Source organism: Lathyrus oleraceus, chromosome 4, assembly GCF_024323335.1.
Source record: "Lathyrus oleraceus cultivar Zhongwan6 chromosome 4, CAAS_Psat_ZW6_1.0, whole genome shotgun sequence".
Lineage (NCBI taxonomy): Eukaryota > Viridiplantae > Streptophyta > Magnoliopsida > Fabales > Fabaceae > Lathyrus > Lathyrus oleraceus.
The window spans coordinates 216801717-216820222 of record NC_066582.1 but is presented as its reverse complement, the minus strand read 5'-3'; the positions used below and the strand labels follow the sequence as shown (position 1 = coordinate 216820222).

At 41.5% G+C, this 18506-nt stretch overlaps 1 protein-coding gene across 1 annotated transcript; it reads left to right on the top strand.

Moving 5' to 3' along the window:
* Window positions 1-17215: 17215 nt before the first annotated feature.
* LOC127136742 (uncharacterized) lies at window positions 17216-17827 on the top strand. Its single transcript, XM_051063268.1, has one exon. It carries the CDS (start codon window positions 17216-17218, stop codon window positions 17825-17827), a length of 612 nt encoding a protein of 203 aa, XP_050919225.1.
* Window positions 17828-18506: the final 679 nt, after the last annotated feature.

The following is an 18506-nucleotide window of genomic DNA, read 5'->3' as shown; positions in this document are numbered from 1 at the left end:
TCAATAGCGACGAGAATGAAGCGATGTCCATTAGAAGCCGTAGGTTTAATCTCTCCAATCATATCAATGCCCCACATTGCAAAAGGCCAAGGTGCTGTCAGCACGTTCAATGGAGCAGGAGGTGCATGTACTTTATCCGCATAGATCTGGCACTTATGACAGGTTCTGGAGTGATGGTGGCAATCAGCTTCCATGGTAGACCAATAATACCCTGATCTCAGAATCTTCTTGGCCATTGTATGTCCATTAGAATGAGTCCCAAAAATACCGTCATGCATGTCTTCCATAATCCTTTCTGCTTCCTTTTTATCCACACAGCGAAGCAAAGTTGAATCATGATTACGTTTGTATAATACTCCATTACTCAGAAAGAATTTAGCGGAGAACTTCCTCAGGAATTTTTTGTCATTGATGGATGCCCCTTCAGGGTATTCCTGAGCTTCTAAATATCTTTTTACTTCGTGGAACCAAGGTTTTTCCCGTACTCCCTCAGTGTTAAGTTCATAACAGTGTGCTGGTTCATCTAACCGTCCAATGGTAATCATGGGAGCTTCGCTGCCCCATCTGACTCTGAACATAGATGACATGGTAGCTAAGGCGTCTGCCAACTGATTCTCTTCCCGTGGAATATGTTCAAATGTAATCTCTTCAAAATATGGGATTAAGGTCATCACCCGCTCTCGATAAGGGACGAGATTTGGATGTTTAGTATCCCATTCTCCTTTGATCTGACTGATTACCAAGGCTGAATCTCCGTACACACTCAAAAACTTGATCCGCCGATCCATAACAGCTTTGAGTCCCAAAATGCATGCTTCATACTCAGCCATATTATTGGTACAGTGAAAACATAGTCTAGCAGTGAGAGGTGTATGGTAACCTCCGGGAGAAATAAGTACAACCCCAACACCATGGCCCAACGCATTAGAAGATTCGTCGAAAACCATAGTCCATCGGGATCCCAGTTCGGGTCCTTCATCCGGTTCAGGTTTTTCATCATCAGTAACAAGCATGACATCCTCATCTGGGAACTCGAAATTCATAGATTGATAATCATCCACCGCTTGATGAGCCAAATGATCAGCGAGCACGCTTCCTTTGATTGCTTTCTGGGTAGTATACTGGATGTCGTACTCTGTTAAGATCATCTGCCATCTCGCTATTCTTCCGGAGAGGGCAGGCTTCTCGAACATGTATTTGATGGGATCCATCCTAGAAATCAACAAAATGGTATGATTCAACATATACTGTCTTAGTCGGCGAGCAGCCCAGGCCAAAGCACAGCAAGTTCTCTCGAGCAGTGAGTATCTTGTTTCACAGTCGGTAAACTTTTTGCTCAGGTAGTATATGGCATGCTCTTTTCGACCAGACTCGTCATGTTGCCCCAATACGCACCCCATTGAATTTTCTAACACGGTCAAATACATGATTAGAGGTCTTCCTTCAACTGGTGGTATCAGAATCGGAGGTTCCTGGAGATAGTTCTTGATTTTGTCAAAAGCTTCTTGGCATTCGTCATTCCATATCATCTCTTGATTTTTCCTCAGTAATTTGAAGATGGGTTTGCAGGTAGCGGTCAAGTGGGAGATAAATCGAGCAATGTAGTTCAAGCGTCCCAAGAAACCTCTGACTTCTTTCTCCGTACGGGGAACTGGCATTTCTTGAATAGCTCTCACTTTAGCCGGGTCAACCTCAATTCCTTTACCACTGACAATAAAGCCCAAGAGTTTACCGGATCTTACTCCAAAAGTGCATTTGTTCGGATTCAATCTCAACTTGTACTTCTTCAACCTCTCGAACAGTTTGTATAAATGATCGAGATGTTCTTCTTCAGTATGAGATCTAGCTATCATGTCATCCACATATACTTCTATCTCATGATGAATCATATCATGGAACAAAACCACCATAGCACACTGGTACGTTGCCCCGGCGTTCTTTAGACCGAATGGCATTACTTTGTAACAGAAAGTGCCCCATTGCGTCACAAACGTAGTTTTCTCCATGTCCTCAGGTGCCATCTTAATCTGATTATAACCCGAGAATCCATCCATGAATGAGAATACTTTGTGTTGAGCGGTGTTATCTACCAGAACATCAATGTGCGGGAGTGGAAAGTCATCTTTGGGACTCGCTTTATTCAAATCTCTGTAATCTACGCACATTCGCACCTTACCATCCTTCTTTGGCACTGGCACCACATTAGCAACCCATTGAGGATAAGAAGTAACGGCTAGGAAACCGGCATTGAATTGTTTCATGACCTCGGCTTTCATTTTCTCAGACATTTCAGGACGCATGCGGCGAACCTTTTGCTTGACAGGACGACAGTCTTCCTTCGTAGGCAGCCGATGCACCACTATATCAGTATCCAACCCGGGCATGTCTTCATAAGACCAGGCGAAAACCTCTACATAGTCATGTAACATCCGAAATAATCTTTCCTTGACACTGCTTTCCAATCCTGCTCCTATTTTGACTTCTTTTCTGTCTACCTCAGTACCCAGATTTACAATTTCGAGGGACTCTTCATGTGGTTGTATAGTCCTTTCCTCTTGTAGTAATAGTCTGGCAAGCTCTCCAGGGACTTCACAATCTTCCTCACTTCCATCTTCGGCTTGGTAGATCGGATTTTCAAAGTCATAATGAACAGTAGCGGAATTATTATCAATAGGATCCAGAGTGGATACGGATCTGCAATTTGTTACGTGAGTGTGTGTAAGAAAGCATAGCTTGTTCGAAAGACGACAGGAAAAATAAAGAGCGCAATATTTGAATGCGAAAAAGTCCACTGATTTATTGAATATGAATATGCTTATGAAATGACAAAACCCTTAACAAATTAGCTATTGTGCCCCGGGCATGGACACAACGCTTGGAGAAGTTCAATTGTAAAAAAAACAAAAATTTGCAACACTAAAATAGACAATAACAATTACTCCTGACTAAAGGAAATCGGGATAGTGTCTTCAGCCTTCCAATTATTGAGTCTGTCACCAATTGTTGGGAAAATCCAGCTATCCAGGTCGCAATCGCTGTCAGCATCTTCTACAGCATTAATTTGACTCTTGTCAGAGCTGAACCCCAGGCCAAATTTGTCAGACTTGTACGGTACGTCGATCAATTGACCCCAGCCAGTACGACCACCATCTTCAACCACAGCTTGAGCGTCCTTCAGGGAAATCATAGCAGGAGGAGTCCGAATAACCTTGGGCACACCGGAAGTTGGCTTAAGGACAGGATTGGTCGGAGGAACTACTTCAAATGACTGACAAGGAGTCTCAATGAATTCACCATCCATCTCGACGTATCTGAAGGTATGCACACTACTGACAATGTACTCTTCTTCTCCACACACGGTGACAATTTTGCCCTTTGTGGGATACCTCAACTTTTGATGGAGAGACGAGGCTACAGCGCCTGCCCCATGAATCCAAGGGCGTCCCAGTAAGCAGGAATAGGCAGGACGAATGTTCATTACATGGAAGGTAGTGTTGAAGACTTGAGGTCCTATCTTGATAGGAAGGACTACTTCTCCATGGACAACACTCTTCACACCATCGTAAGCACGTACCACAATGTCACTAGGTTTTAGTTCAATGCTTTTACAATCCAGCTTATCCAGCACAGCTGTCGGCAGCACATTCAAGGAAGAGCCATTATCGATCAACACATGAGACAAAGTGACTCCCCTACACTCAATGGAGATATGCAGGGCTTTATTGTGATTCTTTCCTGCTGGTGTCAGATCAGCGTCGGAAAAGCCTAGGCCATTGTCAACAGCCAAGTGAGCAACATAATTTTCTAACTGATCGACAGATGTTTCCTGAGGCACATGAGCAGTCTTCAAGAATTTCATCAATGCATTGGCATGAGATTCAGAAGATAACAGCAAGGATAACATCAAGATCTTAGACGGGGTATGCCCCAACTGTTCTACCACATCGAAATCACTCTTGCGGATGATTTTCAGCACTTCTTCCATTTCCTGTTTGGCAACATCTTCGGGAGTAACTTCAACCGGTGTCTCTGACTGGGAAGGGTTGACTGGTTCCTTTCCCCGAGTTTCAAGGACAGGAGGTGAGATTTCTGGAGAGAAGATCCTTCCGCTTCGAGTAATTTTACTAGTCCCCACAATGCCACTAGTATTAGCAGCATCATCCACTTGCTTCACGCCATGGACGTAAACATCACCGCCATAATTCCACGGAATAGCTTTGCTTGAGGAATACGGGATCGGGCCAGGTGCAGTGATGATTAGGGGAGCAACCCTGGGCTCAGCAGTAATCCTCACAGGCGCCCTGGTAGCGGTAATCTTCACTGGAACTTTGGACCTAGAAATCACAGATATTTCTTCAATAGAGTTTTCCGTCTTAGGAATCCCTTCGAAGAGAACTGTACGATCGTCCATCAGCCGTTGAATACCATTCTTCAATTTCAAACAGTCCTCGGGCCGGAGTATGCAGAGATTGCAATCTTCAGCACAACCTGGAAATAAACCAGCTTGCAATAAATTCCTCTTTATGATCGGGAGGGGAGATATTAAGTCCGCCACATTGGAAATGTGAGAACCGTCATCTACAGCATTAACAGTCTTGTCATGGTTAGGCATAGGAGCAGTGATGACATTAGGAGTCTCAGGAGGCTCAAACTCAATTTCTCCAGCTTCGATCATATCCTGAATCTTATTCTTCAATGGCCAGCAATCGTTTGTATCGTGCCCGGGGCTATCGGAGTGATATGCACACCTGGCATTGGGATTATAACGAGAAGAGGAAGTGTTGGGATTTGTAGGAGGATCTCTGAGGGTGATCAAATTTGCCTTTAGCATTCCCTGCAGTGCCTGTGCCAAGGTCATATTGATCCTGGTGAACTGCCTTCTTGGCCTGTCTTGTTTGGGCTGGAAGTTTTGAGATGGTGGTGCTGCAATCGTAACTGCTCCAATGTCGTGGTCACGGTTTTTCTTGTTACGACCCTTTTGACCGTACACAGCATTTGATTCGTTCTTCCCCTGGTAGGACTTTTTGCTGCTTGTAGAGGTAGCTGCCTGTATCTTTCCACTTCGAAGGCCGCTCTCCACCCGTTCACCTGTCAGTATAAGTTCAGTGAAACCTGATGAAGAACTCCCTAGTAGATGGCTGTAGAATGGGCCAGTCAGGGTACCCATGAACAGGTCTATTAATTCTCGGTCAGTCATAGGGGGTTTAACTCTGCCAGCCAAATCTCTCCATTTCTGAGCATACTCTTTGAAGCTTTCTTTAGATCCCATAGCCATATTCTGCAACTGTAGCCGAGTAGGCGCTAATTCAGAATTGTACTGGTACTGCTTATAGAAAGTTGTTGCTAAATCAGTCCAGGTGCGGATGTCAGAGCTCTCGAGCTGATAATACCATTCCAATTGAGTGCCAGACAGACTTTCTTGGAAGAAATGGATCCACAGTTTCTTATCAGTGGTATGCGGCTGAATCTTTCTCACATAAGCCCTTAGATGCATCTGAGGACAGGATGCACCATCGTACTTAGTGAAAGTGGGGATTTTGAATTTGCGGGGAATGGTCACGTCGGAGACCAGACCTAAACTTTCGAAATCCAGACCGGGCGCCTTCTGACCCTCCATAGCTAGCATACGTTCTTCCAGCAACTTGTACTTATCATCTCTTGGAGAGTACTGTTCATTTTCATAATCTTCATCGTCATCCTCAGGGTTGGAGAAATCAGCATTCTCTTCCTCTGAATCATTCTCCGCCCCCTCTTCTGGACCATTCGGGATTCCAAACTTGACTCCTGTGGCCTGTCCTTTACGCCTTCTTCCCGGGTTAATGAAACTCACAGCTTTCTTGTCTTTCTTCTTTTCGAGCAAAAGAGCCTTCAGTTCCTCCTGCCCCTTGGATAAGCTTAACATCATCTCCTTGAATTGAGCATTCTGAGTCTGGAGATCTTTGACAGTTTGTTCGAGATCCATTTTTCTGTTTAGAAGGAAGACCGTGAGAACATTGATCTTTTAGAATACCTGTTATGCAATGTTATGTTATGCGATGCAATGCATGAAATGTTTTCAAGGACTTTTGGAATTTAATTTTGCATAAATCACCAACAAGAGAGAAATGTTTATTGCTACTTTTTTTATCAATGTTCATTACAAAAAGGAATAATAGTAAAATACAATGAAAGCTCAAGTCTCCCAGGGGCGACTTCTTTTTGGGCGAAGATATGCATTGAGTCTTCGTTCCTCATTAAGCTGACTGGTGAGCTCTAATACTTTCTTCCTTTCTGCATTGAACTGAGTTTCGAAAGTATCCCTCTCCTCTCTCAACTGGGTCCAGGATCTCTTTAGTTCCTCAACATCAGTAGGTATATCTGGATAAGAAATGATCTGGGTAGTACCTCCTTCGACACTTGATTCAACAATCAATGGTCCGACTGCAAGATATGGCATGACAAACTCACGAGCTCTGGCTCGTACCCATCGGAGATAAGGCTCCATAGGAATGGAGTTTTTCTTTCCTAAATTGCTTCTTTTCACCATGCCCCAAGCTCGTACAAACGTTTGGCGGAGACCTTGAGAGTCATTGTCATAGTCAAACACTATACCTTGAATGATCATTTCATGTGGACCATCTCTTCGAGCATGCCCAAACTGACGTAGGGCTAAGGCGGGATTATAAGTAATACCTCCTCTTATCCCCATGAGTGGTACATTAGGGAATTCTCCACATCGGTCGATGATGATAACATTTTCTCTGAAGTTAGAACACCATCGGATGTCTGAATGGGAGAGTGCCATTATCCTTTGAGACCATTTCAGATTCTGATCATTCTTCAAGACTGATTGAGGGAGGTGCGAAATAAACCACCTAGACAACAAAGGTACGCAGCACATGAGAGTCCCTTGCCTCTTCATAGTACGAGTGTGAAGGGAATGCAAGACATCTCCCAGCAAGGTAGGCACAGGGTTATGAGTGAGGAATATCTTAATAGCATTCACATCTATGAATTGGTCCGGATTAGGGAATAGCACCAAACCATAGATTAGCAATGCTAGAACATCTTCAAAAGCATGGACATTCATAACTTTTAGGCATTCTCGGGCCTTCCTTATCAGAAATTTGGCAAGTAAACCTTTCATTCCACTCCTCGTTACCCAATTGGTCTCAATGTCAGACTTTGTCATGTGTAAAGCTGCGGCAACTTCTTCAGATTTTGGCATCTTTTCTAAACCACTGAAAGGTATTTGATCCAGGATAGGTATCCCAAGCAGCTGGGAGAATTCTTCTAATGTGGGTACCAACTGATAATCTGGGAAAGTGAAGCAATGATGTTTAGGATCGAAGAACTGGAATAGGACTCTCATCATATCTTCTTTGAAACCAGTGGTAACCAAATTGAGGAGAGAACCGTGTTTCTTGATGAACTGGGCATGATCGGAAAGTTCTGACACTAAGTTCTTGAGTTGAGGAGAGATTGCTACAAGATTAATCCGGATGGTCTTCCTGGGGGCCATAGCTTTACAAAACAGAGCAAAGTTAAATCCCTAAGTCCTTGAAATGGTTAGTACAATGTTATGATGTCATGATGTTATGATGTTATGATGTTATGAGGTTAAATAAATAACAAGCACAAGCAAGTCACACAACCATCATTCCTAGGTTTTAAGGCTTGCATGAGTTCCATAGGTAAGTACCCTCCCCACTGAAGTTTAGTTGGTTCAACCTGTCCTAGAATAGTAACCGGGTTCTAAAAGGATCTCCAATCATTGACCTTCCCTCAAGTCCACTCCAGTGCAACACCAAGTGGTTGACCGAAGCTTCCCTAAAGTCCAATCTCAAGGAGTGTAGTATCGAGTCTCAACCAACCCCAGTCGGAACCGAAGTCAGTTATCTCACTACTTTCTAATGGCCAGGATGAGTCAATTAGGGTTCTAAAAGTCTGGTTAATGCTTTAATGACACCACGCAGATGCCAAATTTTTCCTCAAGTAAACATGAGGAACATCAGGACATCCAAAGTGTCACATTAACCGTAGCCATCATTTTAACCATTCCAGTATACGCCGGATAGTCGCGATGATCTATTGCTACTTACCTAAGGTACACTAGATCCGGGTGTAGGATCTTTCACTCAAGAATACCCAAGCAATCCCTTAAAAGTAAATCAGACAATTTTAAATAAGTGATCCTGTTTTTAAGGTAACCTCTCTTTTTAAAGTGTCCCCAGCAGAGTCGCCAGTTCTGTCATACGGTGAACTGACTTGGGGTGTTTTGCTTTTTATCGCAATGTCGCGGATAGCAAGAGTCGCCACCGACTTTTCTTTTATCCAATAAGGAAAGGTGGAAAAGAACGGGAAAGACCTCAATAGATTTTGGGTTCGGGAGGTACATTATACAAAGGGAAGGTGTTAGCACCCTTTATATCCATGGTTATCCATGGGCTCTTAATTGCTGGATCACTTATATTTTTGTCTGAAAAGTGTTCGTGAATTGTTTTAAAAAATGTTTCGAAAAGAGAGTTTAACTTTGTAATGATTCTCGTATGAATGTATACAAAGTATTTATCTTGGTTGATTTTGACAACGGTTTAGAAAATGTAACTTGGTAATGATTCTAGTATGAATGTATACCAAGTGGTGATTTTCTAGGATTTGCAAAGTGTGAGGGGTGGGAAATGTTTTAGGTTATGATCCAGCAATTGAGAGTTATACCTTCCTAAGGTCGTTATGAACGTTTCCTATCCTTATGAGGGTAAAACTGTCCTTACTATTGAGAAGTAAGTAATTTTACCCTTTGGATGTTTAAGGGTCATCGTAGGGTCATCGATAGGTCATTGAAGGCAACAGTTGTAAGGATACCTTAGCATTCGAAGGGACGATCATCATTTAACCGTAGGCTACACCGAAGGGTCATCGAGGGACGAAATCATATATTCGAAGGCAACATCCGAGGGACTATGATTTATTTTATGATGATTTAATTGAAGGGCCATTGCTAAGTGTATCCCCACATTCGCGGGACATGACCGTAATACCGTAATACCGTAGGGCAAAAGAGAGGTCCAAGATCACATATTTAAAGGCCGCATTTTAAAGTTAATTAGGTGATTATGATGAATCTCCACATTAAAATCAATACATTAAAAATAATACATTAAAATTAATACATTAAAATTAATTATTAAAATTAATTATTAAAATTAACACATTAAAATTAATTAAGCAATTTAGGATGAGCCTCCACAAGGGTATCCCACAAATAAAGTGGAAGACCTAACGGCGGTCTTTTTTTCTGGGACATACGAACCTTTGCAAAATTCAACAAACGGGTTAGCATACCAAATCAGGGTGCAATCGAGGATTACACCGCAAAAGAAATCACAACAGTAATAGGATCAAATAAACAATGCCTGGCTATGATAAAACATGAATGAAAAGTCATAACAGAAAAGCTGGCTACTGTCAGGTTCGCGCCTGCCTCGCCTAGCGAAGGCTTAGCGAATACTCGCTGCATGCTCGCTTAGCGATGTGCTAGCGAGCGGCTGCGGATTCCGGTTTTAATAACGATATAATGGCAGCAAGCTTCACACTTTATAGCATTCATTACAGAGATTATGTGGTTAGACATTCAACGGTTCATGCATACTTAAATTCATATGTAAAACTTAAGATAGTTTCATAAATTCAATCATGATACCATGTGCAAATTAAGAACATAGGGTAGTAATAGCAATGCCAACCTGTTTGTAATCAAATGGTAACCTTGAATTGGCTGATCGGATCGAATTGAGCGGAAGTGACCTTGCCGCCGCCGGCTTTTCCTTCAGGGCTTCCTTTAGGGTTTTCCGTCTGTAAGCGCTAGGGTTTGCTTGCTAGAGTTCTCCTCTCTCCTTTTTTCGTTTTCTTTTCATTACTGAAGTGCTGGTATTTATAATGCCCTTTTTCATGACCTAATGGGCTCAGAACGAAGCCCGAAATTTTTTGTTGTCTGTCAGCCTCGCTAGGCGAGCTGGTAGCGAACGTTTGCTTCGCTAGGCGAGCGTGTAGCGAACGTTCGCTAGGCGAGCGTGTAGCGAACGTAACGTTCGCTAGGCGAGCGTGTAGCGAACGTAACGTTCGCTAGGCGAGCGTGTAGCGAACAGGCCAGTTTGGGCCATTTTCTGGATTGGGCCATTCGTGAGCTGGGCCTTTGTCCCTTTAAGATCAGTGCCATAAAATGAGTCGGAATGCCCCTGAAAAATGTCTTGAACTATTGATGGGCAAATTTTGGGGTATGACAGGTAGCTAATGAAGTCTATTAGGTCATGATGTTGAATTGGTTAGGGATGTTTGAACCTTTTTTGCTTCAAACCTACTAATGAATGATCAAGGGTTTATTCAGGGTACTTTGAAGCATAGATATATTGTCTCTATATCAATTAACTTGGATCATTTGACACATAGATGAAGCTTTGTTTGTGTACATACTAACTTGTGGTTTCATGTGTTCCATTTTATTTCTATTAATATACTAACCCACTATTAGCTGGGTATTTTGACAGACAGTTAAAAGGTCTTTGGAAATATTAAATTTTGAGAATAAGTAAGAAATGATTGTAGCAAAGCTGTTTTAATTCTCTTTGTGGGTAAGCAATTATTTGCTGTCGAAGCCTGGTGTAGCACCTCAAATTTGCACCCTACCTTTTGTGCATACATTTTCATCATTAGGTCATTAGCATAAAAAAGTTCATTGCATAGCATTGCATTGCGTTTTGCCCAAGTGCAAGTTCAGTTGACAAATTAGGTCAACTGGTCAGGAGATCAAGTCAATCAAGCAAGCATGTGCCATTTCCATTGAGACAAAGCCTTAGGGTTGATTTATCAAGTTCATATGGTCTAAGGATCATTTTGAAGTGATTTGGCCAAAGATTGGATGCTCAGAAGTCATCAGTCAAGCTGAATTTCAGCTGAAACCCCAGGAAGTCAACTGTGGTCAACTGTGCCTGATTTTATGGATTTGAAGGTGGGAGATGGTTTGAAAGGCTTCATTCATGTCCACATAAGTCTCATTTGACATATCAAAGACCAAGGTTGAAGATTTGGAAGTCAGATCAAAAGTTTCCTAAAATGGCAGGTGACCTGTAATTTCAACTACCCAAAATGGAAAGTTTTTCTCCTCAAAATTACTTCATCATACAAGCTTCAAATGGAATTTTGTCCAACATGAAAGTTGAAGATCTTGATCTCACCATTCCAAAAAGTCCAAGAACTTGAGATTCCCATGTGTGGTTGGCAAGATATGGTCCATTCATTTTCAGAAAATGCCCAAATTCAAAGTGCCATAACTTTCACATGGAATGGCCAATTTGGATGGTTCTTCTTTGAGCAAACCACATTTAACGTGTACTATCCAAATCCATCATCACATTTTGCCAAAAGCCTTCACATAAAAAGGTCATTTTTCAAGTGTACCAATTAAAAAGTGGAGGGTAAAAAGGTCCAATTTCAAATTACATGGAATTTTCACATGGGACTAATTCCAATAGCTTCCTAATATGATTTATGACTTGCTCAAGGTGAAAAAACACTGTTACATTGATCCAAACTATCCAAGGGCAAAAAGGCCAAAGTGCATTACAAGCTCATTTTCACTAATCATACAAATTGTGCTAATCATGATTAAAGAGTGGATTAAGGGCAAGTATAAGAGCTTAATTCTAACAGAATTGAAGGGAATAATCATTTTTCAGATCAAATCCAAAAAGTTCACAAATTCTCTCATTTTTTCTCCATTTTCACATAAGCTTTTTTCATCAATTCATCAATAATTCATCAATATTGTTGCGATTTCTTGGTGGATTCTTCATCTGCAGGTGCATCTAAACTTCTGTCTGAAGCATTTGAGGGAGAAATCATGGCCAATTCTCACTGTGCAAAGCATCACTCATCAATGGCAGCTGACAAATTCCACTGATTCATGCACTCTTGAGCTGAGAATTCATCATCATTCACCTTCTACATCAATCCACTACATCTGTTTCACTGAATTGGAGCAAGAAACGCGCGATTTCCACACTGCCATATCAAGAAGGTTGGATTTCGAAATCTTTAATCATTGAAAGTATTAGGTGGTTTAGATAGATCCTTTGACATAGAGTAGTTTGGCGTTTGAATCGTGCAATTCCATCCATTATTCATCGAGATATTGTGATTTAAAGATTGTATGCCAAAACTATTTCCGATTGGATCTATTTGTACGTGGACTTCTGGACCAAACCATTGCCATATTTGTGATCCTGCTTGAATGACGGTTACAACGGTATATGATTTGTTCGATTTGGTTGAGAATCGCTCATAACAAATTCTGGAATTGAAGAACAAGGTTGAATGTGAAGAACACGAAATTTCTGGAAAAATGAATGCGTTTGATCCTGCTTCCTGCGTTTCCAATTTGAATCTCTGTTTCCCGCCGCGCCTGGACCAATCATATGGCGCCATGCAGTTTAATGAAACTGCGTCGTTTTGGCTATGGCACGAGTAATTACAATTATGCCACTCGTTAATTAATTAAATCATTTCAAAGTTAAATGTTTATTTCAATTTTAATCAAAACTTCTAAAATTCGTAATTAAATCATCCTTAATCCAAATTAGGTGGGAATTTTTTTGTTGGATTCAGAATTTCCTCTAGTTTTTTTAGGCATAGTAGTCAAAGTTGTGCCTGGTGATTTTTTGGATTTGCCTAGTGATCTTGATCATGCGTGCATTATATGTATGTTTCACCATATTGATCATAAAATAATCATGCTTGCTCCAAATTGAATGAAATTCCACATGCTTGTTCTTGACTCATGCCTGGTGATTTTGATGTATAGTTTGTGAATTTTGGATTTATGGTTTGCAAGATATGATGTGCTCAAGTTGAGTGTGACAATATGTGTCACACTATGCTATGCTGTGTTCATGATTTAATTTTCCATGCTTTCACTAGGCCTATGGCTCTGATTTTTTGCATGAGATACCTTGTATATGTCTAGTTTCACCATGTATTTTTGTGGATTTAATTGATCCATTTCCCATTTGATTGGGATTTTTGATTGCTGTTTAGCATTTTTAGGGTTTTGCTTGAGTAGCAAACTTCCATATCTTGTGAAATGCTCATTTCTTACCATATGAATGTGAAATTTGGTGGAGTGTTTCTTAACATGTTTAGCTGCAATTTGGCTTTGGTCCCATTCATTTCCCATTTGTTCATACTGTTTTACAATTGATTGAAGTTGACACTTGGTTTGTGACCTAGTTTAGGTTGATTTTTGCATGCCATGACTTGTTGAATTTAATTTCCCTATTTCCTCTTGTCCAAATAGCATGAAATTTGACATGAAGATCATTGAATGTGTTCTGTTTAGACTTGAATTTTTGTGGAATTTATTGATCCGTTTTGGTATTTGTTTGATTGTGATCATTCTGTTTGCTCATATGTGGTTCACACTTGCCTAGTTTGACTTAAATTGTGCATGAAAGGAATTTGGTACATAGTTTTGATGTGAGGCCAATCGGAATCTCTTCTTAATTGATTTATCTTGGTTTTGATCATTTTTCACTCGCTGTTTTGGATTTTTCATCTCCTTTTGACCCTAGTCTTGGACTAGTGGTTTGTGATCTCACTTTTGAGTTGTGTTTCATGTTAATAGCACAAATGGCCTATGCTTGATGATGTGCCTCCATTGGACTTGACTTGTGACTTGTGCATAGCTAATTTTGACTTTGTTTTGCAGGGTTTGACATTTGAGTTTGAGCCTTAATGGCTTGCACCTTGGTGCATTGGCTTGTGTTTGTCTGTGTATAGTTAATTGTGAACCATTTGCTGTTTAGTTCTGTGATTGGTATACTGATTGTATTTGATTGATTTCAGGTACATTAGTTGCTAATATTGCTTTGCTTTGCTTGATAAGCAATTTGCACTGAGGTATGACATTCTTGTCTCCATGTAGTCTGGAAGACCTGGCCTGTTTGTGCTTGTTTACTTTTGTCCCCAAGCAGGTAAAGACCTCTATGAGGCAATTGGCGGATAAGAGAGATATGCAATCTATCTCCCGCTATTCTGTTGAGTCGTCCCTCTGCTCACACCCTGTGTTGATGCATTGAGGACAGTAACCCAAGATCTTGTACGTTGTACAGTTGTGTCAGAGTCTTAAGTGTAGAAGGGTTCCCACTTTCTGGACCCACACTTCATTGTCTAAAGCTCTCCCTGACCAGGGATAAGAGCTGTGAAGTCTCATCTTCACTCACCTTTCATCTGGCTTCACCTTGACTCTCAATGTCAAGGTTAAGAGCTAACCTTACCTTGATACAGAGGCTTGTTTGTCGAGGTTGATATGACCCCTCGACTAAAGCCTAGCCTTGATGTTTGAGCCCCTTGTTGGTGTGTTTATTTCATGCTGTATGTGTTTGTGTGGTGTGATTGTATCCCCTAGGTTTGCTAGACTCCGCGTAGTCTCGTTTGCATGTCAATTAAGGTAGCACAGTTCCTTCGTATAGGACTTCCTTTTTTGCTTGAGCTTTCCTAAAACACAAACAAACATTATCCCTTCTTAAGGATACGTCCACTCCTTCTACTACAGGTGAGTAAGTCTCCAAAGGTCGAGCATCCGGTAGATTGCGTAGTGACGTTATCCACTTAAAAAACACAAACCAACAGGAATAGTTTAGCCGAACTACGGTAACTCTGATTCTCATGTCCAGATGAGATACGTAGGCACGAGATGCGATGTCTTGTCGAGTTTGCCTAACAACTAACACTAATTCTTTTCTCTCGCCCTCGTTGCGATTGAGACCGTCCCCTTCTCTTGCCCTAGTTGCAATCGAGACCTTTCTTCTTCCTGTGTCTTTGTTTTGTCTTGTTGTGTGCTTGGAAGCCGATGTAAGTCCAGCGATTGGAATTCGGGTTCTGGTGTGGGTGTGTTTGGTTCGGATGCTGATGTAAGTCCAGTGATTGGCATTCAGGCTCCACGTTTGCCTTTGCTTGTGTTTGTTTGTGTGCGTGTTAGCCGAGCTACGAATGCTCTGATTCTTCTTCGTCCAAGAAGATACGTATGCATAGGATGCGACATCCTAGCGAGCATGTTTTCCCCCAGTTCGAACTACTTTGACTCTGATGTCTATGCCTGATAGACTAAGTAGGCCCAGGATGCGATGTCCTGCCGAGTCAGTCTCGTTTGTTTTCTTGTGTCTCTTTCAGCCAGTGTGTGTGTGTTTGTGAGCAGTGTTTTAGTAACCATTTTCCTTCCTATTGTGCGTGGATCCCGTCGAGTACGACGGATGCGTAGGGGTGCTAATACCTTCCCTTCGCATAACCGACTCCCGATCCCATTCTCTTTGGTCGCGAGACCATGCTTTTTCCAGGTTTACTCTGAGCGTTTCCTTTCCCTCTTTTGGGATAAATAACGCACGGTGGCGGCTCTGTTGTTCTTGTTTCCCGCCGGTTTTTCGCGTAATGCGACACCTGGAACTTAGAAGATTTTTGGGTTATCATAAAGTTATCTTCGACATAGGTGTTCACAGGGGCGAGACTTCAAACGGAGGTATTTGAAATTTAAAACAGAGTCGTTTCGTCAGATCAACACGTGGAAACATCTAAGATATGCAACGCTTGGGAACGGCGAACGTGGCAGTCATACATGTAAAGGCCGTTAAGGTCGAATTACTATAAATAGGGATCTTAGTTTTAGATTCAAGGGGTGTTCAAACAAATATACAGAAATTCACAAAATACACTCGAAGTACCGGAGCGAGAGAAAAGAGTTTTTACGCTGAAAATGTATGTATGAAGAACACCATAAGTTTCGTTCATATTATATTTTTCATACCAATTGTTTAAATCAAAGTATCTTTACTGCCTTTATCTGTCGAATTGCCCTTACTTTTCAGTAGTTTATCATTACTTTTCATTTCTGCATTTACATTCCGCCAGAATCTTCATTTCCAGTACTTTCTTAAAACATAGAGCATTTACTCTGAGTCATTTATCTTTACCTTTCCTAAGCCTTTTCACTATCTTTAAACCTTTTAATACCAAGTTATTGTCATTTACTTTGTTCATAAAGTCATAAGTTTCACTTAGAATTGTTGTCTAAACGCTTTTTGTCATTCACAAATTAGAAACGAATGTAACTATGAGTCAAATCACAGTAATAACAATTCTTAAGACACATGTCCTAGGATCAATCTAGTCGATCCTGCGAGTTACCAAAAATATACAAATTTGGAAGACTAGCGGTTGTTTATCAGAAATCACTGGTAAACAAATTGGCACGCCCAGTGGGACAGTGTCAAAAGGATTGTTGATTACAATAGTTGTTTTGTTCGCAAAATTGTCGTTATTCTTTTGGTTAAAAAATTAGTGTTGTATGATCCTTAGAAGTGGCAGGATAGCCAATAATTCACAACCTATAACCAACGGGAAAAACGCGAAAAAGATGGTTAATACAACCAGTCAAGGGGAACAGTCCTCCCCCCAGGGAGCAGGAACAATCGGAGCAAATTCGATTAATGTGTCCACTGAAATCCCTAATGCACAGGCCATACCAACGACTGGATCCATGGCCTTGCATAATTCGACAGTAATGCCTATCATATCAGGCGCGGCAGATATGCCTGTAGTTTTAACCCCTAGGCCACCAGGATTCGAAAACTTTAGGCCTATGAGAGATTACCCATATGGAATTCCATCAACTGCCATGGTAGGGCTTCAAAACAATTCTTCCATATATACTCAACCTCATAATACGGTTATTTCGCCAATCCGAAATTCTGGATCCGGCATGAACCACATAAGTCGAAATAACCAATCACAAGGGATCTCCACCCTACTACCTACCCTTACAACGAATAATCAGGCAGCCTTTAGACAACAGATGGATGCCAGTAACCACGATATGGTAGGAGTTCTGGCCAGAGAAATGAATACCATTTTCTCTCTGTTAATACAGAATGTAAACAGGACTAATACTGACAACGCCCAAACATACCAACAATTGTCAGCACAGATGGGACGCATAGCAGATTTTCTAGGCGCCCCACAACCTGTTGTTCGAAGCAAGCCAAACCAGGTTATAATCCAGGGAGAAAAACCAACGATAGATCAGGTTCGACCGCAAAGGCAAGCCCCTGACGAAAGAGTCATGGGGGCAAGATTGGAACAATAGCCAATTCGACGGGAAGTCCCTGAAGAACAACCTAGGAGAGTGATAATGGTTAATAGAGACCAGGATGCAGACAAAGTAATTCATAGGGTTAGACGGGACAACATGATGGAAAATGACCTAACCAGTATGATAGAGAGAATCATGGCCCAGAATGGTCTAAACACAGGACTTCGACGGCCAAACTATTCTTCTCCTCTGTCAGAGTATGTTCTGCAAACAGAATTACCAAGGGGTTGTAAAATCCCTAAGTTCACCAAATTCTCAGGGGATACTAGTGAATCCACTATAGAGCATACAGCCAGATACATGACTGAGGCAGGGGATTTGGCGAACAGTGAAAACTTGAGGATGAAATATTTCCCTAGTTCTTTAACAAAGAACGCCTTCACGTGGTTTACGACTTTACCACCAAATTCCATAGATGCTTGGCCCCAGTTAGAAAGATTGTTTCATGAACAATTCTACATGGACCAAACTAAGATAAGTCTTAAGGAACTAGCCAGCATCAAGAGAAAATTCACCGAACCTATAGATGATTATCGGAATAGGTTCCGCTTGTTAAAATCTAGATGCTTTACAATAGTACCTGAACACGAGTTGGTCGAAATGGCCGCTGGAGGTCTGGACTATTCCATCAGGAAAAAGTTAGACACCTAGCATCTAAGAGACATGGCCCAATTAGCAGATAGGGTTCGACAGGTCGAACGCTTAAAATCTGAAAAGGCCAGAGCAAATAAGAATTATAAGAAAGAGAGGGTTGCTTATGTCGAATTCGAAGGCGAAGAGTCTGAAATTGCTGAAGACCCCTATGGTCTTGAGGAATTCGAAGTAGATTTGGCAGAATTAAAAGAAGCACCACCCTACGCCTGCAAATTACTTACACCTTCGAATGGTAGAAACCCTGTCAAAACTGAAAAGAACGATAGGTTTCCCAAAAAGACTTACACATTTGATGTCTCCAAATGTGACGAGATCTTCGACCTATTAGTAAAAGATGGCCAAATGATAGTGCCTCCTAATACCAAGATTCCTCCGTTAGAACAACGAAAGAAATGAGGTTTCTGTAAATATCACAGTTTTTTGGGCCATAAAACTTCACAATGCTTTCTTTTCAGGGATCTCATTCAGAACGCAATCAGAGATGGCCGCCTCAAGTTCTCCGACAAAGGAAAAAACCATATGAAAGTTGATATTGATCCCCTTAACGTTGTTGAGACCAACTATGCTGAGCAGGCTACACATTGGAAAAAGAGCAGGCTACTGATGGCCTAAGTAACGACGTTTCCTTTGGAACTTCTATCAAGGGCAAACAGGCTGCTAACGTCGAACCAAGGAC

Excerpts from the sequence above, each read along its gene's own strand:
- LOC127136742 (XM_051063268.1), top strand. The coding sequence starts at position 17,216 with ATGGTTAATAGAGACCAGGATGCAGACAAAGTAATTCATAGGGTTAGA.